At 41.2% G+C, this 23,720-nt stretch overlaps 2 protein-coding genes across 2 annotated transcripts in view; one reads left to right on the top strand and one right to left on the bottom strand.

Annotated features, from left to right (window-relative positions):
- The window catches only part of QTRT2 (queuine tRNA-ribosyltransferase accessory subunit 2), a 144,593-nt gene that overhangs the window by 43,396 nt on the left and 77,477 nt on the right, over nucleotides 1-23,720 (top strand). The gene's annotated exons all lie outside the window — the stretch shown is intronic.
- Nucleotides 11,204-23,720, bottom strand: part of DRD3 (dopamine receptor D3) — a 42,860-nt gene continuing 30,343 nt past the window's right edge. Inside the window, exons 5-8 of the mRNA XM_038582866.1 lie at nucleotides 18,273-18,469; nucleotides 17,148-17,225; nucleotides 13,776-14,121; nucleotides 11,204-12,608 (exon numbers count right to left, since the gene is read on the bottom strand). Of these exons, the coding sequence (XP_038438794.1) occupies nucleotides 12,412-12,608; nucleotides 13,776-14,121; nucleotides 17,148-17,225; nucleotides 18,273-18,469 (818 nt within the window). The 3' untranslated portion in view covers nucleotides 11,204-12,411. The remainder of the gene's footprint in view (nucleotides 12,609-13,775; nucleotides 14,122-17,147; nucleotides 17,226-18,272; nucleotides 18,470-23,720) is intronic.

The following is a 23,720-nucleotide window of genomic DNA, read 5'->3' on the forward strand; positions in this document are numbered from 1 at the left end:
CAACTAACTTGGGGCTTGAATTCAACAAAACATTATGATATTTTCATAGCCCCCTTGATGTACAACTAACTTGGGGCTAGGCAACAATGGCAAGTGTACTTGTGGATGGCTGAAAGAATGGTGCTAACCTGTGCATATCCTACAAACATTGCTTGCTCTGAGGATTCAAACCTCGATGTCTTATCAATAACTTGACAACATTCCCTTTGATATCTTCTTCCATGAAGATAATTCAAATCTCAATCTAGTATAAGGCAGAAAATAGCGTCACAATTCAAAGTGACTTTGCAAGCTGGAATGCTAGGATAAAACCAACAAATTGAATAGATGACAAATACAAGGTCCGGCACTGGCTCCAAAAATCTAGGACACATCTTAAGACACAGGAGTTCAAGATGAGTGAGACTTGGTTTAGTAGAACTTTAATAGAAGACATCTGGGAAATTCAGGTGAGTATGGATTGTGGATGCTATTGTCTGCTGCCCAGATTCCTCTTTCAAAACTAAGGCACAATTCCCCCAGCTGTGGGTGTATTGGTGGCTAACGGCCAAGTGCTCTCAGCTAAGTCCCTCTCTAGGCATGGTCCTCAGCTGAGGAGAGTCATGCCCTTCACTCCCCCGGTTGGGCCTCTTCCTTGGAGATAGCCGCTTTTCAGACTTGATCAATATGGGTGTATAAAGGCCTGGTCCATGTACCTAAAGGTGGGAAAAGTCCGAAAGGCCATCTTAGATCCAGAGAACCCTGTATGATCTGCTAACGCCTTTGTTACAGTTGAATCAGAGTGACTCGGTTCATATGACCTGGGGAACTCTATGGTACAGGAAATATCATGGAGAGGAGAAATGCCCTGTAGATTTTATGGTAAGCCTCAATAGGAAAACCCAAAGAGACCCCTAGGATTCAGAAGTGAGGCAAGCTACCTATAGCGGGGAGCTATATACCTTTTGAAAACAAGCTCCGTGTATGCTACTGGTTCTTGGCAGAATCAGAGAAACTGACCACCTGATACCAAGTGTCCATGCAGCCGGAACTGCCCATCATAACTTCTGTCAGACCCCCAACAACGATCAGAAGGAAAGAAGGTTGTACATCTGGGATCAGTTACGAGCAGAGCCAGAGAGCTATAATAAGCTGCATGGTAGGTGGCCCAGACTTCTATGTCACCCACCACTCTTGCACTGATACTTCAGCCCTACCTTATACTTATGGCTACCATGGGGAGAGGGGAAAATCTGAATTTGGTTTATGAGTAAGTAAGATCAGTATATGGCTGAAACCAAAAGTAGACTATTGCTGTACTTCATGGGTGCAGCTCCATTTAGGAATGTCTCTCAAAGATGGGGATGAGGGGAATTCTTCCTAATGGACAAAGCCTGTCAAGAGAAATACTTTGAGGTAAGAATATATATCACTAATGGACAGTAGTGAATGACTTGGCCAGTACTCTATACCATCTAGGAAATAATGTCTTAGCTGATTGATGCCAGTCAACTTCTATCAGTGTTGGCACAGTAGGCATATTAAGGAAGAAATGGAGTCACCATCCTAGCAAGGCTAATTGAGCTTCATCATCAAGAGAAGGAATTCTGCTCTCACATAATGGAGACAGAAAAGAATACTCCCTTGCCCAGTTTCAATGGTAAGGGACAAATACAACAAACACGGCCTCAGAAATGGTGGGAAGGAAGTGGAGGCTATGTGTGGCCCCAAACCATGGGCTCCCACTTAATAAAGCTCATCTAATTACTGCTACTGTTGAATATCCAACCTCCTTGCAACAGACACTTGCACTGAGATCCTAATATGGCTCTAACTCTTGAAAGATCAACCAGCTTCTCAATGGCAAGTTAATTACAAAGGGCGCTTCCATATTGTGATTCATCTTGATAGGAATTCACTGGGACTGACTAATATTCCAATAAGGACTTGCCTTTCCTACTCATACAACCTCAGCCAGACAGTGCTTATGTAGCACTTGATCCACTGGAATAGAATCCTGCCAAATGTTGTATCAGACCAAGGTAATTGCTTATATCAATGGAGGCATGGCTATGTGCACATGACCACGAGATCCACTGCTTCTATTGTGTATTACATCCCCCAGAAGCTGCTAGTCTGATGGAACATGCATTAGCTTTTTGGATGCACAACTGCTAGTCTGATGGAATATGCATTAGCTTTTTGGTCAGCTTGGAGATGATATTCTGATGATGGGGCACCAGCCTTCAGACAGAAGATACACTCTAAACCAAAGACCATTAATGGTGCTTACTCCACTCACTAGAATATATGGATCTAAGAAACAAGAAATGCAAGTACAAGTGTCCCAGTTTAACATTATTTTCCCTGACCCACTTGAGGAGTTGTGTACTTCTACTTCTTGTCTCTGTGCTTTTGGACTCTACAGATTTAGAGGTCCTTGTTCTTATTATTTTTAAAATAACTTTATTGAGGCATATTTTACATAGCATATAATTCACCTACTTGAAGTATATAATTCAATAATTTTTAGTAAGTTTATGAAGTTGTACAACCATCACAATAAATCAGCTTTAAAATGTTAGTATTATCCCAATAATATCCTCATGCCCATTCACTATTTAATCCCCATTCCCACCCTTTGCCTTAGGCAACCACTAATCTACTCTGTATAAATTTGCCTTTTCTGAACATTTCATATAAATGGAATAATACAATATATAGTCTCTTGTGGCTTGCTTCTTTCACTTAGTAAAAGTTTCTGAGGTTTTATCTATGTCAGAGTATGTATCATTAGTTTGTTACTTTTCATTGTTGAATAGTATTTTGTTATATGGATACATCACATTTTGTCTATCTCTTCACCAATTGATGGATGTTTGGGTTGTTTCCAACTTTTGACTATTATGAATAATACTGTAAAGAATATTAATGTACAAGTCTTTCTGTGGATATTTGTTTTCATTTTTTTTGGGTAGATGCCCAGGAGCAGAATCATTGGATGAAATGGCAAATCTATGTTTAACTTTTTAAGGGACTGTCAAACTGTTTTCCACAGTGACTGCACCATTTTGCATTCTCATCAGCAGTGTGAGAGGATTCCCACTTCTCTACCTGCTTTCTAACATTTGCTATTCTCTGTCTCTAAAAAAAAAAAAAAAAAAAAAAAAAAAAATTAGCCATTCTTGGATGACTAATGATGTTGGTCATGTTTTTTTATGTGTTTATAAGTGATTTTTATATCTTCTTTACTAAAATGTCCATTAAAATATTTTGCTTTGGGACATCTGGGTGGCTCAGTGGTTGAAGTCTATCTTTGGTTCAGGTCATGATCCCAGGGGTCCCGTATCAGGGTCACCGCAGGGAGCCTTCTTTTCCCTCTGCCTATGTCTCTGCCTCTCTCTGTATGTCTCTCATGAATAAATAAATAAAATCTTTAAAAATTTTTTTTGCCTTTTTTTTTTGGATTGGGTGATTTGGTTGTTTGTCTTCTTAGTATTGAATTGGAAAAGTTATTTGTATATTGTATTATATCTTTTTTTTTCTTTAAGTAAACTCTATGCCCTAACATGGGGCTTGAATTCATGACCCAGAGATCAAGAGTTGCATGCTCTATGGACTGAGCCAGCTAGGCAATTCCTGTGTATTCCAGATGCAGTCCTTTATCAGATATGTGTTTTGCAAATATTTTAAAAGCAAGTCTTTTTATTTAAGATTTGAGCCAAAGGCAGATGCTCAACCACTGAGCCACTCAGGCGTACCTACAAACCAGTCTTATTGTTTCTAAATGGTGTCTTTTTTGACATACAAAGTTTTAAGATTTTCATAAGATCCAATTTATTGTAGGCAAAGATTTCTTATATGTGACACTACAAGCACCATAAAAAAAGAAAGAAAAGATAAATTGGATCTTATGAAAATGTTAAGGTCTCAAAGATTTTCTCTTATGTTTTCTTTTTAAAGTCTTATTGTTTAGCTCTTTTATTTAATTCTATGATCCATTTTGAGTTAATTTTAGGATATGGCATGAGGTGGGGCCTAAATCTGTGTTTTTGCATGAACATCTAATTGTCCTAGCACCATTTATTTAAAAGGATCTCCTTTCCTCAATAGATTGCCTTTGCTGAAAATCAATTGACCTTAGATATAAGGATTTGTCTCTAGACTTTCAGTTCTGTTCATTGATCTATGTATCTATCCTATGCCAACACCATACTCTTGATAACCGTGGGTTTATAGTAAGTTTTGAAGTTGGGAAGTAAACGTTCTCTAACTTTGTTCTTTTCCAAAATAATTTTGGCTATTCTGCATTGTTCCATATAAATTTCACAATCTGCTCATAAGTTTCTGGGTTGGGGGAAGGCCTGTTGGACTTTTGAGAAGGATTGCATTACATATATGGATCAATTTCAAGAGAATTACCATCTGAACAATATTGAGTCTTCTGATCAGAGAACATGGAAACTCCAGGTCCTGTTCTTTTTTTTTTTTTATTAAAATTTTTTTATTTAGGCAAAATTCGTATAGCATAAAATTAACCATTTTATTTTTATTAAAGATTTTATTTATTTATTCATGGGAGACACAGAGACGGAGAGGCAGAGACACAGGCAGAGGGAGAAGCAGCCTCCATGCTGGGAACCCGATGTGGGACTCGATACCGGGTCTCCAGGATCACGCCCTGGGCTGAAGGTGGCGCTAAACCACTGAGCCACCCCTGCTGCCCAAAAGTAACCATTTTAAAGTAAGTAATTCAGTGGCATTTAGTACCTCTATTGTGAGACCACTACTTTTATCTAGTTCCAAAGATTTTCATCACCCCCAAAGAAACCATTAAACAGTTACTCCCTGTACCCTCCTCTCCCACCTTTGGAAACCAATTTACTTTTATCTCTATGGATTTAACTATTCTAGATATTTCATATAAATGAAATTGTACAATATGTGACCTTTTGTGTCTGGCTCCTTCCACTTAGCATATTTCTGAGGTTCATCCACATTGCTGCATATATCAGTACTTCATTCCTTTTTATGGCCAAGTAATATTACATTATATGGATGTACCACAATTTGTTTATGCATTCATGTGTTGATGATGCCTGCTTGGATTCTTTCCAAATTTGGGGCTATTATGAATAGTACTGCTGTGAACATTTCTATGCAAGTGTTTTGTTTTTGAATACCTGTTTCTAATTATTTGGGATATATATACCTAGGAGTGAAATTGCTGGATTATGGAGTAATGCTAGGTTTAACTTTCTGAGGTAAAGATTCTTGTTCTTGAAGGAGGAATATGTGTAGTAGGAGATGAAAACCCCATTAAGCTTTACATTGTGGCTTTTATCTGGTCATTTGGAGTACACTTTGTGCCAGGAGACCAACAGGTAAGTTGATGGAGCTTCCTGGCAAGGATAATTGAATCCCGGTAATTGGGAGAAGTTAAGGATGTTGTTACACAATGCGGACAGGGAAGAACACATTTGATGCCTGGATGATCCACTGAAGTGTCTTTTTGTATTCCTTTGTTTAATTTTACAGCATGTGAGTAAGTGTAGCAGCTGTGGCCTGAGAAAGTCACCACATCCCTCAGGGTCACTCCATCAGATATGGCCCTAGACCAGAAGAATGCTAATCGTAGTGAGAGGAATCTAGAATAGATGACAGAAGAAGGCAAGATGAGAATAATTTTGGCATTGAGACCAGTTGCTTTGTCAGAGATTATAGTCCATCCCTCTCAGCTTCCACAGAAAGAGAGACCAACTAGATTCCTGACCAAGCTGTTTCTAGAATTTTTTATGTAAGGAAAGAGGAGCCAAATGGCATATAGTGCATGCTGTGGTGTGCACCCAGATCCCCGCTTCATGACTGAGGATTTTGTTCCCCCCAGTTCCCAGGAGAGTTAACAGCAAAAGCTTTCAACTGCACAGAGCCTCCTTGCCTGAGGCACTCCTTCTTCCCAGAGGTAGTCCACATCCAATTACTGGCTGGGGCCATGAAAGTCCCTACCCCCTGAGAAATCTCAGTAAGATTGTCTGAGTTCCTTGTGTGACTACATCACAGTTCAACTTCTCCTTCTGCTGAGTTCTACTTCCTTCACATACAGGTATCGATCCCTAAGGAATATCCTATTAAAGTTATCCATTCAGCATGCAAATCTCCTTCTTAGGTTTTCAGTAAGAGCCCTAAGGGTCTGTGTAATTTACAAATATTACAAATATTTGTAATATTACCATTACAAATATCACAAATTTTCCATTACAAATATTCCATTACAAATATTCCAAAAATGCAGAAATGAGTCCATGGCACTCTGAACTGCTTAAACAAACAACATTTAGATTATATTCTATCTGGGGCCTTATATTTTAAGAGAAACACTAACAACATGGCTACATCCAGAAGAAATCAACAGAGATGGAGAGTGTAAGAAAGTGTTACTTGGAGTAGAGAAAGAGAAATTGAGACTTCGGCAAACTGCCTTAATCACACAAAGACTGTCATTGGGAAGTTGGAATAAAAGTTTCTGTGCTGGAGGAGAAAATAGGGGCAGAAAGGTAGATTTTATAAGAAGGGAGATTCTGGCTTAAAGGAGGGAGGAATTTTCTAAAGGGTAATCTGTCACATGTCTTGGGAAGGAGTGATCCAGCTTGTTAATACAGCGACTTGATGATCATGGGTCAGGGATGTTAGAATTTCTGCAATAACTTGGAGACTGGGCTAACGTCCCTTCCAGCTTTCAAATCCCATGATTTAATGTTGTAATAAATTGCAAGATTTTCAAGCATCTTTAAATATAGAATCTTCTGGAATCTGCTCAACGTAATATAAGACCCCAGACCCCATTATGTAAGTTTTTTTTTTTAAAGGCAAAACCCCATCCTTTACCTTAGCCCATCTGGAGTGGTGCTGCATGAAGTAGGACTACATGATATTCCCTCAGCTTTCCTAAGCTCCAATAAGTTTGCTGTTGAATTCCATTTTATTTTATTTTATTTATTTATTTATTTTTAAGACAGTGAGAAGCAACTAAGGATGGTTCTTTGAACAGTTTCAACTTTTAACAATAAGCATATTTGTAGGTTTTTACGGCTCAGAAGATAATTTATGTCCTTCTAGAATTATTTTTAGCTTGTCTTATCATAGCTTAGGGATTCAAATTTACCACTTTTATTGATAACAAAGTTGAGCGTCAGGAAGTTTGCACACTTGTCTCAGGCCACTAAAAAGATCATATGCCAAGGCTGGAATCTGACCTCTTACATTCTGAATTCTGTCAAACTTTTGTGTGTTTTCCCTAGTCATCCAAGTTCCAAGTCCTCTTCCCTTCCAGAATGCTTTTGCCGTATTTTATGGATTGATTTGTGTCCCTCCCTAAATATGTTGAGGCCCTAACCCCCAGAATCTATAAATATAAACTTATTTTGAAATAGGGTCTTTGCAGATGTAATCAAGTTGAGATGTGATCACATTGGATCAGGGTGGATTTTAATTTGAAGACTTAGAAGAAGAGGAAAACACAACATAGACAAAATGAAAGAGCAATACCATGTGAAGATGGAGGAGAGAATGCAGTTCTGCTGCCCCAAGTTAGGGACACCAAAGATTGCTGGCAACCACCAGAAGTTAGGAGGAGGCAAAGATCACCCCCTACAGCTTTCAGAGAGAGCGTGGCCCTGCCAACACCTTGATTTTAGACTTGGAGCTTCTGGAACTACGAGAGAAGTCTCTGTTGTGTAAAGCCACACAGTTTGTGGCCATTTGATACAGCAGCCCTAGGAAATGCATGCACTATATTCAGTGCACTTCTTTCAGGAAGGAAGAGATGGAGAAAGAGGAAAGGTTCAGACATCATGAGGAACAAAGATGGAAAGTCTTGAGGAATATATGCTTTCTGCTCATCATTCCCCAGCCAGGAGAGGAACAGGAACTCCCCAGGCCATCCTTAGCAAGCACACATCTACCATCAGATCATGCTATACTTGGGCACGTGACTGGGTGAGCAGGGAAAGGGTGTGTTGTTAGGGACTAGCCATTTGCCTAAAAACTTCACTACAAATTCAGCCAAGTATCCTGGGCACATGTAGGGAATAAAAGACAAGAGAAAAATCAGATTTCATGTGGGAGGCTGAACAGATTGTGCCTGATAACATGAGACAATTAGAGAATCAGCAAAGAGAAAGAAAGATGGGCTGTGAACCAGATAGGAATGATAAAAATAGCTGCTTGGAGGGGGGGGGGTAATGTTTATGATGATGATGATGATGATGATGATCATGATCATGATCATGATATCAGTGATAATCTCTCACATTTGTAGAACCGTATAGTTGGCAAAGCACTTCTAATTTATGATGTCATCTAATCCTTGTCTAGTGAGGAAGGCTACTGGGGTGGGTGGGGCAAGAGGTCCCAAGACTCATGCTTGGCACCGACTCCCAGGTTCTGCCTCTGTCAATGTGTGCAACAGAGCTGAGCTGACATTGGTATCACCCTCCACTGAGTCTCCGTGTCAGGAGGTAGTCATGGAAACTCACTCCCTTCCTAAGCTGATGAGGAGAGAATTAGGTAGAAAGGAGGAATCAAGTTAATTGCCTGTCATCCCCTCTCTGCTCTTTGTGTGTTGATTCAAATTAAGCTTTTTCAGTTTTCTGATGTCAGCAGATACCAAAGGATGAGAGCACAGGCCTGGGAGTCAGGACCTGCAGGAAACAGCCAGTTCTGAGCAAATCTCTGAACTGTTCTGCTTCACTATTTAGTTCTGACCCAAGCATTCAGGAAAACAAATCTCTTTGCCTGACCTCCCCTCGATTTTTGACCCAAACTCTCTGAACTGCCTTCATTTTAACCATCTCTGACTCTACATCCATTCAGCCAGGCATTCCTCCTCTTGCAGAGAAAAGAGCAAAGAATTCAAATTGAATTCTGCATTTATTGAAATTCACTGTGGCTCAGAGGGAAGTAATTAAATAAGTCAGTTAAGTAAGTCGTCTGTGATGTGTGTTGCCCACATGGAGGGAAGTGGAGGAAAGATCCAGAGGTTTTCTGCAAGTGGTATCACCACTAGCTCACTTGTCACTTGAGCAGAGCTGGAGGAGGTCTCCGAAGATGAGACTCTTTCCTTGCCTGTCCTATGGTCTCTTCTCTACAGCCGGTGGAATTATTTGAGATTCCTTGCATGCTCCTTGCTTGTTCATATCTTCGGCTCTTCAATGGTTTTCTCTGCCTGGAATGCCCTTCCTACTTTTTAATTAGGTCTTAACCTGACAATACTTGTCTGGGAAGCCTTTTTAGGGCTGAATATAGGACTTACAAAAACCATGAATTCCCTTTACTGTAGACAAAAAGCAGGTCATCAGTGTACACACAAATTCCCCTCCCCACTGTACTACAAGTTTGGGGTCATGGACTCTGTCTCCCTTGATGGTGTTTCCCAGCACTGAGTACTCTGCCTGGCACACAGAAGGTGGTAAATCAATATTTATTGAATAAGTAACTGATTTAGTAAATGAGTGATGAAAGGAGTTTTAGAGGATGCGGTTCTGGAAGAAGGAAATATTTACTTACGATCTAGAGTTGGATCTATCTGGATTTCTGTTCTATTTGCATTTCACCCAAATAGTATGGCCAGCTCTGAGCCTTCTTTGGGCCCTAGAACAGGTTTGCCCCAAGAACTCTGCTCTACTTCATTCAGGCTAATGTCTCTCCTGGAATTTTTGGTCACGTTGGCTCTGAAAGTAGCAAGTCTGAGGTTAAGTGCTGGCTCATGGTGGGGAGTATAGAGGTATAGGGGGTAGAATGAAGAATCCCAGGATGAAGAGGCTCAAGTGAGTGTTTGGGATTTCCCTAGAAGGATCTTCCTGGATCAGAAGAAAATTCTGGGAAGGGGATGTTATCTCAGATTAGAGATAAGAGCTGCTGTCTAGGGAAAAGATGCCTCTTAGTTTAATGGGGAAGGTGATAGGATGACTTTCTCCTTGTATAAATATGGAGTTTATCATTTTTATAGAAGAGTTCAGTATACTGGAGCATTTGTCTCTCAGTAGCCAACTGGGATATAGTTTCCTTTTATATAAATGAAGGAGATACTAGACTTCAGTTTCCTTTTATATAAATGAAGGAGATACTAGAACCAAATACTCTCTAAGGTCTCTTACATGATTTTATAAAAACAGATTATGAATTTCCTGTGTGACTGTTTTGGAAGTTGAACATGGCAGGAGAGTGAGAGCAGTGCCTTGGGCTGGGTCTCCAGAAAGTTTAGGGGTGGAGGTGGGTCAGGTAGGCTGCGGCTCTCCCAGGGACCTTTGTTCCATTTTTTTTCTCCCCACTTTTTTCCTCCCACCTCTTTACCTCTCTGGTAGAAAGCAGTGCGTCATAGTGGTTAGTTGCATGGGCTTGCAAATGAGTAGACGTGCACTCGAATCCCAGCTCTGCTACTTACTGTGTGTGCCCTGGGGCAAATTTCTTGACCTCCCTTAGCCTGTTTCCTCACCTCCAAAACTGAGTTTATCTTCCTAAGGTTATCATAAGTTTTAACGACTTGATGTAAAGGAAGGATACACAATATTTGCTATCATTCTTCCTCATAAATGTATTAATATGGACGCTGTCTACGTTTTTATTTTTAGAACTCTAATTTTGACATGAAATTTTATGAATGTTAACCCATTATCCTGCTTGTTTTTTGTGTATTTTGCATGGAAAAACCTAGGAATCATGTACTTGTACTTCTTCAGATATGTAACTGTCTCAGTCCCTATTTCTGCTTGCATTATAAACCTTTGAGCTAGATAGCATGAGGTACAAGAGCTAGTGGGCACACAGAATTTTTCCACTAGAGTTACAACATAAATACTGCTATAGGCAATAACATTTTTAAAATGCTGGCATTAAAAGCATTCAGGAGTAACAGGTAACTAAGTCACTGGGGGTATATATTTCCTTCTTATACACTTAAAGGTTAGAGGAATAAATATGGGGCAAAGAAGTCTTGGATTCTTTGTAAAGTTCGTGTGAACTTTAAAATTTTAACAGCATTGCAGTGGGCATCTGTTACACCTGTGCACTAATAGCTCTTACTTAATAGTAAATTTATTGAAGTTCAGGATGATAACCCTTCATAAATCATCCATAAATTGTATCTTGATTCTCTAGTCAATAAGACGTAGCTTCTATAGGTGAAAAGGTAAGTGGTGAGAATATTTGAGGTCCCTCTAAATGCAATTTTGAATGACATCGACACATTATTTCTATAATGCCTTTAATTTCAGTTGTCGGAGTGGTCTTGTTCAGGTTCTGCACTAGGCCTTTATGAAGACTGTCCCTGTGAGGTCTTTGGACAGCTACTCTGCCCAGTGCCTTCAGTTCTGAGGTCCTCTGGCAGTCTAGAAGAGTCTCTACCACTCTTATAAGCAATAACAAGTGAACAAACGCAGGAGCAGGTGGTGGGCTCCTTGAGCCCTTGAGGGCAGGAGCTGTCTTATTCATTGTCATATATCCAGAGCCTGGGAGGTGACGGGCACTTTGTGGACACTTAAGACTTAATGGGTTTAGGGCCTGAAAGTATTGGGTCTCCGTTAAGCAGGAGATGAAGATGCCTGGATAGGAACACCTTACAGTGTTATGAAAAGCATACCGAAGGCATGTTATGAACCACATGGTTTAAAGTGATACTACAGTGGGAGCCATCACTCCTTTTTCACTTGACATACTCATTCCGAATTACTCTGGAATTGAATCTCTAAGAACAGGGGGTTGGAGTCAAAGGGCCTTTATAGCAAGAGCTATAATACAGGAGTAGCAAGGTTTGAAAGGAAGCCCAGGTCCCAATGTGGGACAATGTCTCCCTCAGAATTTCTCTCCCCAGTTGCAGCCAGATTCTACGGAGAGGTAGAAGCACTGGCTGTGCCCTTATAATTCAGCAAACAATGAACAAAAGGAATGACCAAAAGGGTGTGGGCCTGCAAAAGTACAAGGTCAGCCTGATAGTTTAATTATAGGCTTGAAGGAAGAGAGACTGTCTATTTCTGCAAGATGGTTTACTGGCTGGGATTTCAAGGACCCCTGGCAAGTTGACAATTATGAGATCTGTTCATTTCTCCTTCACTGTGATGAATCATGCCTCTAATGACAATTTTGTGTGTGTGGAGGGTCATGTTTTATCAGCTTCTTTCTGAATTATTACTTATAACTCAGGGACCTCCCAACCACTTGAAGATTGCCAGGATGAAGTCAGATTTTTGCTGGGATGTAAACATTCTGACCGGGAAGAAGCAGTTGGTTACACCTGCCACTCAGAGGTGTCCTGGCTCCAGGAGTCTCCTTCCTACACCATGCCAGAGAACATAGCACAGTCTTTCTGCGCAGGTCCTGGCCAGTGGCCCAATGGCCTGGCAGCTAAGGGTGGGCACAGGGAGTATGCTCTCCTCTCCTTCAGCAAGACAGGATCTTGAGAAAGGCTTTGCGGAACTCCACATTGAAGGTGGTATAGATCACAGGGTTGAGGGCACTGTTCACGTAGCCCAGCCACGTAGTGGCGCTGTAAAGCTCTGGGGACACGTGGCAGGCTCCGCAGTGCGTATTGAGAACGTGGGTCAAAAAGAAGGGCAGCCAGCAGACAATGAAGGCCCCTGGGTTGCAAAGGAAGAGAGACATTGGTAAGGGGTTTGCTTTTCCTTTTGTTACAACATGAAAATGACTCATGGTTGTTTGCTTTGTGCCAGCCACCATGCTGGAATTTTATAGACCCATTTAATTTTTCCACCAACCCTACGAAATAGGTGTGATCAGCCACTTTTTTTCCCCTTTCTTTTGGAAGAGAAAATTACATGCTTACATCTTTGATTCATCTCAGGCCTTTGTTCCTAAATCAATTTATCAAGTTTGGTATTTAGCTCTTTACTAGTGTTTTCTACGTCTCAAGTCAATTCAAATATTTATTTAATGTCTAGCTGTGCAAGGCATGATCCTGGGCACTGATAGTAAAGACGACCTCAAAGACATGGCTGACAGTCCTGCTGTTGAGATGACAGCCAGATGTGCTCACAAAGTCCCTGAGATATGAGAAAGTGAGCTTTGTCAGTGGCAGTGAACTGGAAGCATTGCCTTCACGAACTCTATATGCTACCTGCGACTTGCCAATTTTTTTCTTTTTTGTTTTTTTTAAAATTTTTTTTTCTTTTTTGAATACATTTTCTATTATTCTACTGTAAAAATTAACCCCGATTTTGTACATTATGGAAAACTTGGTAAATACAGAAAAGTACAAAGAAAAAAATAACCACCCACCACTCGAAGACAATCACTTTTGACATCTTGGTGAATTAATTTTCATGTTTTTCCTTTCTCCGTATTTGAAATGATCTAGATGTTATCACACCATATGACAGCAGTTTTTGCATCCCTATTTTTTTCCACTTAATATTTTAGAATAAGTAAGCATTTATTAAATATCCAATATGTGCCAGACACTTTTATTGAATGATGATCTTATTTATTATTCGATTTATCCATTATAATTTCATGTGACAGACAACAAACACAATAGAGAAACAGAGCTCAGTTAGGTCACTTGTTCAGTTTTTTATTTTGTGAATTTCAGCCTAGGCCTTTGGATTTTCACCAGATTTATCGTTTACGCGCAAACCCTTTTCAATTGTATCATGAACATTCATAAATATCATAATTATTGGACTTTCATTGCTGACAAATGTGGTGCTCTGCCAGGTTTTCCAAACTCGACCTAACCTAACCAAATTTAACCCAATTCATCCCAGTCCAACGTGGCTCCAACTCACCAAGCACAATGGCCAGCATCTGCGTTGCCTTCTTCTCCCGGAGTGGCACTCCACGAGGTTGCAAGGGCCCCAGCTTCAGAGATGTCGACAACCTGCCATTACTGAGTTTTCGAACCTCTAAGCTGAGCTTAGGTGCCATGGTGGGGCTGAGGGAGTTTCGAGTCCTCCCCTCCCTTTTCAACTCCCCTCCTGCTTCTTGGAAGCCTGGCTGCCCCAGGGCAGTATCTTGGCAGATGCTGTAGTAGCGCTTCAGCTCCATGTGGGCCTGGCTAGGGGAGAGTGGCTGCAGTTGGGACAAGAGAGGGTCCTGACATTTCTGGGGATACCTTTTATCTTCTGAATGTTCCTGAAAAGAAAAGAGTTTGTAAAGAAGTTCAAGGAAACGATCATTTTGTGAAACATACTGAGGGTCACTTGAGAGTAGTGGGATCATGAAAGTTAAGGTACATGAAGTCTGCTTCTGACTTGACAGCTAAAAGACTCCTACCAGATATAGAACATTTGAGAATCACAGTAATCCCTTGAGGAGGGTAGTATAGGATTATAGTATAGGATTATATTACATCCTTTTTCAGTTAGAATGACCTGGATGTATAGAAGAACACATGAAATGAAGCTACTAAGATGTAAACCACAAAATCTGGAATGTGGTGAACTCTGTAAGACAAATGACTCAGTTTTTTTTTTTTTCAACAAATAAATTTCAACAACAATACCACTAAACAGTTGCAAAGTATAGGTCTTATTTGAATTTTGATTCAAATAAACCAACTATAAAGACAACTGGGATAATGTGAACATTATTTGATATTTTGGATATTTAATGATACTAGGGAGTTATTTATTTGCTTAGGATGATGTATCGCAGTAATACATTTTATAAAGAGTCTGTATCCCTTAGGGAGTCTTACAGAAATATTTGTGGCTGAAATGTTATGATGTTTGGGATTTGCCTCAGAAGAATCCAATGTGCATGGATGAGTGTAGGTGGGAGTGTCGGTGAAATGAAAGAAGATTGGCCATGAGTGAATTGCTGAAGCCGGCTCATGGCTACTGAAGGATCCCTTATATTTGTCTTTCTACTTTTTTAATTTTGAAAATCTTCTATAATAAAAAGTAGAAAGAAAGAAAAAAGAGAAAGAAAGAAGGAAAGAGAAAGAAAGAAAGAAAGAAAAAGAAAGAAAGAAAGAAAGAAAGAAAGAAAGAAAGAAAGAAAGAAAGAAAGAAAGAAAGATAACTTAGTATTTTCACCTCAGCTTTCCTACTTATTAGATGTATCCTTGGGCATTAATGAAATGTCTTTGAGTCTCATTTGTAAAATGGAAAAGAAGTTGGAAAAAATAGGTTTAGGATGAATAGACCCTGAGAGTATGTGGACATTTCTGGTATTTGGTGAGGATTTATGTGTATTCAACATCTGAACTTTCCATATTTGAAGAATCAGACACTGTGTCAATCTCAAGTAGCAGGCAGGGCCCCTTAGCTCCCATTACTGAAGCTATAAAAGCCATATATACACTCTCCCCACATTCCCACCAGTCATCTAGACCTCTGGCACATAAATCATGCCCAGCCAATTAGAGATTTGCATCTAAGACCTTGATTGTGAAGCCAGGAGACTTCAGAATTTGTCTAGGAGTGGTGGCAATTAGTGTCCAGTGTCCCAGGTCTTCCAACCAGATTCTTCCTTAGGCATGAACAGCATTGTCTGAAGTTACTCTCAGCCTTCTCAATGAGTCTGAGCTACTTGATATCCTTCCGGTAAATTCCTTTGTCTATATGTTAGTGTCAACAACCAAGAATGCTCATATCTCTGTAGTTCAAGGAATCATAGTACTAGTGCACTGTACACACTCAGAAACATTGCTGAATGAATGAATGCAATAGGCCTTTAAAACGATATGGTATTTTTGAAAATGTGCCTCACAGAGGTATTCATCAGGATTCTAGTATACTTAAACATTTTTGATTTTCATTTTGATGGATTTTTTAAAAAAAGATTTTTTTTTAAAAAAGATTTTATTTATTTATATGAGAGAGAGAGAGAGAGAGCACAAGCAGGGGGAGTGGCAGGCAGAGGGAGAGGGAGAAGCAGGTTCCCCACTGAGCAGGGAGCCCAGAGTGGGACTCATCCCAGGACCCTAGGATCATGACCTGAGCTGACGGTAGATGCTTAACAGACTGAGCCACCCAGGCACCTTAGATGGGGTTTTTAAATAATTAATATAAACATATTGTGTTTTATCTGAATGGCCATTTGTAACTAAGATTATGATTGTGTTGGTATCTAGTAATCTTCTAAAAGTGACAATATTTAACTTCAAATGCATTATTTCTGAAACTAAGGGACTGGGACAAATTCTTACTGTCCTTATGAAATCTAAGGTTTTAGAACATCGACCTAGTCCAACTTGTCTCTAGTTTACAGATGTGGAAATTCAGTCCTACAGAAGGAAAGTGATCCTTCCCAGATTACATATTTTTCAGCTCTCTGCAAACCCTCATCAATACTTCTATGACTGGCATGCAGGAACACTGGATTCTTTTGGGTCTGGTTGCCAGAGCCTTTCACTACCAGATGCTAGGATAGAACCTATTTTTCCATACTCCTGGCAACACCAGCCTCCTGCTTCCCTATTCTCTCTTCAGTAGTCTCCACTCTTTTCCTTTTGGCCTTGGAAACTCCTCAGACCTTAGATCTGCTATTGGCAACTTTAAAATTCTTACCTATTAAAAAATTATCAGCAAGAAGCTCTCACTGCTACACCAGGCCTCTGGGAAACGTGGCTAACTATACAAAAATGGGACAAAGCTTGGACCTTCATCATCATGAGTTTTTGAAATTTTATTCCTAATATTTACTTGGAGTTCAGGGGGAGGAATATTGATCTTCTTTCTAACACCTCCATTCTGCACTCAGCTTGCTTGGGGAGGCAGGGCTGTCTTGAATTGAAAGGACAAGGATAAGGGTGACCATGAAATTGTCTTGGTTTTCTTTCATATAAAGTGGGAAATGGGACACTTGAAAGTCTCACATTAGCCTCTCTTCTCTGCTTTTCTTGGCTCTGACCATGTGTGTTTCATTGACATCCTGTTCCCTCTAGGCAGATGACTCTGGATAGCATCCTAACACCATGTCCAAGAGTCATTGGCTCCAGTCATTGGAATCTAGCTCAGTAGTGATATGCTCTCTGCATATCATTGGGTGATTCGTATTCTGAAGCTCAAATTAGGATCTCATATTTGTTATATATAATAGATATAAGTAAGGGATTGGGGCCATTTTGAGGTAGACGTGGAAGCAAGTCAACTCAGAGTGTTGTGAAAAGGTATCTTATTTTTTTCCTATGATTAAAGACATGGCTTACTTACCATTTGCCCCGTAGCATCTGATGGAAATCTGTCCCTTATTGAAAACTGCCGAATGGGGTGCAGCCTCAGACAGGAAGACTAGGGTGGGTTGAAGGAGAAAGAGCTGTAGGTCAAGTTCTACATGGATGAACCATATAGATGCCAATTTTTCAAATTCCTTTAATGTTTGTTCATATCCTCAGCTTCAGGTCCTTGCCTTCTATTTCATGGGAACCAATATTCTTGTTCTACCTAAACCATACGACTTGAACTTTGAGAAACTGACTCTTACTCAGGTCATCATAGGTTAATCTCGCCATCCACATTGCACCTGCCTTCAAGATCAAATTCAGTTCTTACTCTGTCTATGAAGCCCTTTCCTGAGCACATTGACCTCTCACAACTTCTACAGCACTTCTCTTTTGGGGCTTAATTGTCTTCATCTCATTTTGCAAACATCCCGGGGCTGTTAGTTAACTTCAGGGAGAGGTGTGCTTTATCTGCTTGTCTAGAGTCTAAACTCCATAAGGGCTGTATAATATTCCCGCTGTCCCTTCCCTAGCAGTTGGCAGGCATGTGCCAGACACTGGGATAAGCAGACTTTCCAGCCCAAGCAAATGGAAGATTGGTGCTGAGACAGCTCTCCTCTTCAGCACCTTGAAAGGCCCAGTAACACACACGTCATCAGCCTTCTATTTCACAAGCTGGTCAGCACCTTGACACAGTGGCAGATCTAGTAAGGAAAAGAGGTTCCATGGACCCAGTGATTCTTGGAACAAGTGGTCTGCTAAAAAGTCAATCCTGGGGACCTGCCAGCAGTGCACAGTACAACTGTCACACTAAAACAGCCAATCTTGTGTGACATTTGTACCCTTGGCCATTTGGGGGCAATGGAAAAGCTCTGATGGGAAGCAGAAGTCCAGAAACTATCCTATCATTGTGCCAAACAATGTGAGCTCTAGGGAAGATTATAATGCACCTTTTTGATTCAATTTCCTACTCTAAAGCATAGCAGCAGGTTAGAAGGTGGGTGTCAGCTGTGTGTCTCCAGTGTGGCAATACAAGCAAACACACGTACTGCCGGACACAAGGCTGGGAAGCTACAGGGTTGGGTATTTTCTCCCTCTGCCCCTCCAGGGTGCTTACTTGTTGAGGGAAGCTGGGTCTGACACTGATGCACTGACTGTTCTGTCGAGTGAGGATCCGTTTCCGTCTCCTCTGTCTCAACACCACGTAGATCCTGGCATAGACGAGGACGGTCACTCCAAAGGGCACATAGAAGGACACCACTGAAGAGTAGATGACAAAGTCAGGGTTGGAGATGGAGCACACAGTGGGGTCTCCTGTGAGTGAGAGAAGAGGAGAAAGCAAAGCCATTTGCCAACTATGAGACATCAGTGGAGAGCACACAGTATGGCCCCATATCATGTGTGGTGTCTCCACCGTTGAATCTACACGGAGCTCTGGGAAGCAAGGGCTGGACCCACCTACCCCCTCACTATGTCTCAGTTCATATGCTGCTTCATTCATGGAGGCTTCCACCAGTTCCTCAGTCAGAAGGAATTCTTTCTCTCTGGCCCACAGCCCTTGCCTTGCCTCTTTGGTAGTGTTAGCACACACAGAGGATCATTAAGTTGTGAGGGTGGTGGGGGGAGATTATGTTGTCAGTTCCTTGAGGGGTGGAGGTCCAATTCATCTTTGTGTTGCTCACAGTTCACTTAGAAAGAAAATTACCCAGTGATTACATGCTAGACACTGCTCTACGCTGGGACTGCAAACATGTCTGTCCTTGAAGGGCTCAGTCTAGACAGACAGGTGGATCTTTCTGAATGCTGTGTTAAGTGTCACAGAGCTATGTGGCCTGGGAGGCTGGGGGTAGGAGGTGTCATAGAGCAACAGGCCAGAGGCTCCTGGGAATGAGGCAGCCCCCAGAAAAGTGCTGGTATGGAGGCATTAAAAGGTTGTTGAAGAGGGCAGCCTGGGTGGCTCAGTGGTTTAGCACCACCTTCAGCCCAGGGTGTGATCCTGGAGACCCAGGATCGAGTCCCACATCGGGCTCCCTGCATGGAGCCTGCTTCTCCCTCTGCCCGTGTCTCTTCCTCTCTCTCTCTCTTTCTCTCTGTATGTCTCTCATGGATAAATAAAATCTTAAAAAAAAAAAAAAAGGTTGAAAGCAAAGAGAGGAAGGCTTCTTAAGACATCTTTGTTAAGGATGCCAGGTCTCTAATTTGAATCTGAGGTGGAGGGCAGGTGGTGGGTGAATACAGGCAATTCTCTTTTTTTAGGGAATTCTAGGACTGGTCAGGGGCAGCATGGGAAGCAGGCTGTTAAGGATAGTGTTACTGTGGACAATGTGAGATGAGGAACACCTTTGTCCCTGCTTGTGTCCTAAAATACAACTGTTACTACACTTTAGAGAATCTCTGTAGTTTTGCCTTTTTTGCTAGCAGATGTTGAAATTCTTCCAATGCCCAGGATAGGGCCTGTAACTTGTCCCATATGGAAGAGGAAAGGGAAGAAAACTTATCCTCCAAATGGTGTGCCAAGGACTTTATACACATCATCTTACCTAATCATCACGGCAACATTATGTGACACAAGAGCCATTACTGACTCTATTCTCAAGTGAGCAGACTAAGGCTCAGGGAAGTTCAGGAAGTGGCCCAGCATCCCATAGCCTGAAAGGGGCAGAGCCTGGATATGTTTCTCCAGTCATTCGACTTACAACCGATGTTCTTTCTGTGATTTTGACTCATCTCCCTCTACCACTTTGACTCGCCTCCCTCTACCACGTTGACTGACCTCCCTCTACCACCGGGAATGGCAAATTTACATTTTGCCCAGCACTGTCAGCAACAGCTGTCGGCACACCCAACCAATCTTCATAAAGGGTTGGGGATTCTCAGCAACCCCAGATCTGGCCTCAGAAGATAGAGCCATAGGTGTGAGCTAGTGGGGAGAGGGCAGCAGCCAGACATCAGACATATGGGCCCCTCATTCTGCCTTTTGGTCTTCTGAGGTAGGCAGAGGCCAGGCCTGGGGGGTGAGACCCAGATCTGCGTCTTAGCTTACTATGTGAACTTGGGCACATTTCTTAACTGTGACAGGCTGCAACTTCATTATCTGAAAAGAAGGATAAAAATAAGGTCTCATGTAGTGGTTGTGAGACCAAATGAGAATAAATGGTAGCTATTATTATTATTATTTATTCTCTACTATTATTATTTATTATACACCTCCCTGAGCTGTTCAAATTTAAAAGGCAAGGTGTCATTTGGAATGGAAACTTGTAGAGAGACTTATAAAGCACAATGTCTGTGGGGGAGAGAAGGGAGAACCAGCTAATAATTAAAAAAAAAATGTGTACTCAGTGCTCAGTGAGGCATTTTAATGATAGCACTGGCACCAGGATCTTTATGAGCTGCTCCCAAAGTTTTTTATTCTCTTGGGAGGAGGGTAAAATTAATGTCATCTCACCAAGTCTGTGTCAGCATCCTTTAGAAAATGGCTTAGAAAACTTTGAGCAGTGGTCACCAAATCGGCATCTTCTGGCATTCTGGGGGAGACAGGGTTGGAGGTAGGAGAGGGTGGCAGCTGCTGGTCTTTCTGAATCTATAGGGAGTCATTTGGCAATGATCAGTCTTCTTTCTGAAATCAGCTCCTCTGTTGTCAGCTTCTGACCATGATTTATTTATTTATTTATTTATTTATTTATTTATTTATTTATTTATTTATTCTTTTTTATTTTTTACCATGATTTAAATGCCTCCCCTGAGGAGATACCTCAGCATGTTTTACTGGTGAGAGTAGTATTTCCCACTATTTGTCTGGCTGCCATTGCTGGTGTGCGGGGTACTCCCCATTCATCCCTCCAGATATACCTTCCACCCTTCTCTACCCTCCCCTGGGTTCTGGGAAGCTGACCTCTAGATTTTACATATTAACCCCTACTTTTTTATCCTCAGGTTTTTATTTAAGTTCCAGTTAGTTAACGTACAGTGTAATAGGAGTTTCAGGTGTAGAATTTAGTGATTCATCACTTACATATGACACCCAGTGCTCATCACAGCACATACCCTCCTTAATACCTATGGGTATTAATTCCTATTTTTAAAAAGCCAGGAGCCAAAGTGGGTATAGTATGCCTATTTGTGTAAAAAGTGGATACGCCCACACATGCACGTACACCTCTGTCTGTGTACATACTTATCTTAAGCATTATCTTTAAGATTATTAGTGTTTGCTTCCAGGGAGGGTCACAGGGCAGCTAACGATCTAGGGTAGAAGGAGACCTACATATATGTGTGTATCTGTATCCTCTTACACCTTATGTTTTATATGAGTGAGTATTTATTTTTTCCATTAAAATAGTGAAAGCTTACATATGAGAAAGAGCAAAGAGAGAACACAGAGCTAATTCAGAATCGTTGGCCACTGAAGGCCCTCAGTGTACAATCACTGAGCCTGCACTGTCATCCCCTCCTTCCTCTCTTATCTGAGTAAACCGCTGCCCATCCTTAGACTGAGCTCTGTGGCCTCTCTCACAATTTCTCCAGGCCTTGAAAGTGACACTGGAGGCTGATGGCCAGTGAGTGAGGCCCTGCCTCAGTTCCCCAATGGGCCTGGCCTAGGTATGTATCCTGTCGTCAGGACAGCAATTCCAGAATTTTCTCTCTGCTGAGTCCCAGATGAGGAGATGAAATGCCTTGTCTTGATTATTTAACCAACATAGTACTGTTGCTATTAGTACAGTAGTTATTGGATGAATACAAGAATGGTGAATACCTGAGCAAAGCAGACAAATGAGCATTTTACATAAACACATAAGCAGTCGCTGGCTGGAGGATAATGAGGAACACCAGAGGGTTACTCTCATTCTCTGAGATCGAGGATGTTTACCCCCAAGAAATCTCAACATTTAAGGAAAAAAGGATGATAAAGAAGAACTCATCCACTCACTCATTCAATAGAAGTTTATGGGGCACCTACTCTGGGTGAGAAAAAGCCAGGCACTCCCCAACCTTGGAACTCTCTGTGACCCAAGATCCTGCCTTACGTGCACATCCAGAAATGCGTGTAGCCCTTTTCTTGGACAATAAGAACAATGCCAAGAGGAAGAAACTGAAGTTCAACTTTTTCTGCCTTGTGTTGTCTGACAGTTCACAATCAAACATGGCAGCTCATTTCATTAAAAAGAGCTCTGCCAGAAAGTTCTTTTGTGTGGCACTGCTTAGTGAAAAATCCAGCCACTTTTGATATCAGGTGTCATTGGCAGTATCCTGCCCTTTTCTGCTTTTCTTTTCACAGGGTGACTAGAAACAAATGGCTGAGAGAAGTCATTTATATTGGGCTTTCGAATGAACTTGGGAACTTCCTTATAGATGGAAGAGGTGCTAGAGGAACCCACATCCATCAAGCTAATGAAGCTGTACTGTGAAGGTCAGACCGAAGCAGAGAATGACGGCTGGGTTTGAGTTCTGCTCACTAGTTTCCTGAACTGTGTTCTAGGACGAGGTGACTGGTCTCTAGAACCACCAGCAGAGCTATTGCCGCTCAGATTTTCTTTGAAGCAGGTGTGCATAGTTAAATTTTGATACACAGAAATCTTTTCTAATATACAGTAATAACAATGATAACAATAGCTAATATCCATTGGGCCTTTACTATGGACCTGACACTTGGATGTGATATATGAATAGATGGAGGGCTTCCTATAGTCTTATTAATTAACTTAAAAGTAAGAGAGAGAGAAGAGAAAGAGAGAGAGCAAGAGAGAGGAGCGCCTGGGTGCCTTGGTCAGAAGAACATGTGATTCTTGATCTTGGAGTTGTGAATTCAAGCCCCATGTTGGGTGTAGAAATCACTATAATAAATAAATAAATAAATAAATAAATAAATAAATAAATAAATAAATAACTTTAAAAGGTTGCAATAGAATAATCATGTACTTCTTTAAAGTAAGAGAGAGATTTAAAGAGATGAGAGGGAAGTGAGAGTGTACATGCTAAGCCACAGGCATTTTTTTGTCTTCTCAATTCTATATTTGAAAATCCTTTTGGAGAGATTTTTCTGAGTTTTGTTTCTGGAATAATAATGATCTCACTGGTGGCAACAACACTGCAATTAGCTCATCATTCATCTTCACTTTAGATGTTGACATTAACTGGGAACTCTGTCTAATGTCAGATTTTGAGACTGTTTTTAACTGTTACGAGGTTTGTGTGTGTGTCTGTATCTGTGGAACTGAGTAAAACAGCCCCCGCCGACCTCCCAGGATGAATAAGAGGAGCCACTCAGCTGAGTGAGTATTGGTGGGGATTTGCTGCCGGCTAGGGGTAAGCAGTGCAGTGGTCTACCAGTGGTAGTGAGTTCCCATACTACAGATTCTAACTTAGAATAATATATTTGGGGGGATCCTTGGGTGGCTCAGTGGTTTAGCGCCTGCCTTTGGCTCAGGTCGTGATCCTGGAGACCCGGAATCAAATCCTGCATTGGGCTCCCTGCATGGGGAGGCATGGAGCCTGGTTCTTACTCTGCCTGTGTCTTTGCCTCTCTTTCTCTCTCTGTGTTTGTCTCTCATGAATAAATGAATAA

Source organism: Canis lupus, chromosome 33, assembly GCF_011100685.1.
Source record: "Canis lupus familiaris isolate Mischka breed German Shepherd chromosome 33, alternate assembly UU_Cfam_GSD_1.0, whole genome shotgun sequence".
NCBI lineage: Eukaryota > Metazoa > Chordata > Mammalia > Carnivora > Canidae > Canis > Canis lupus.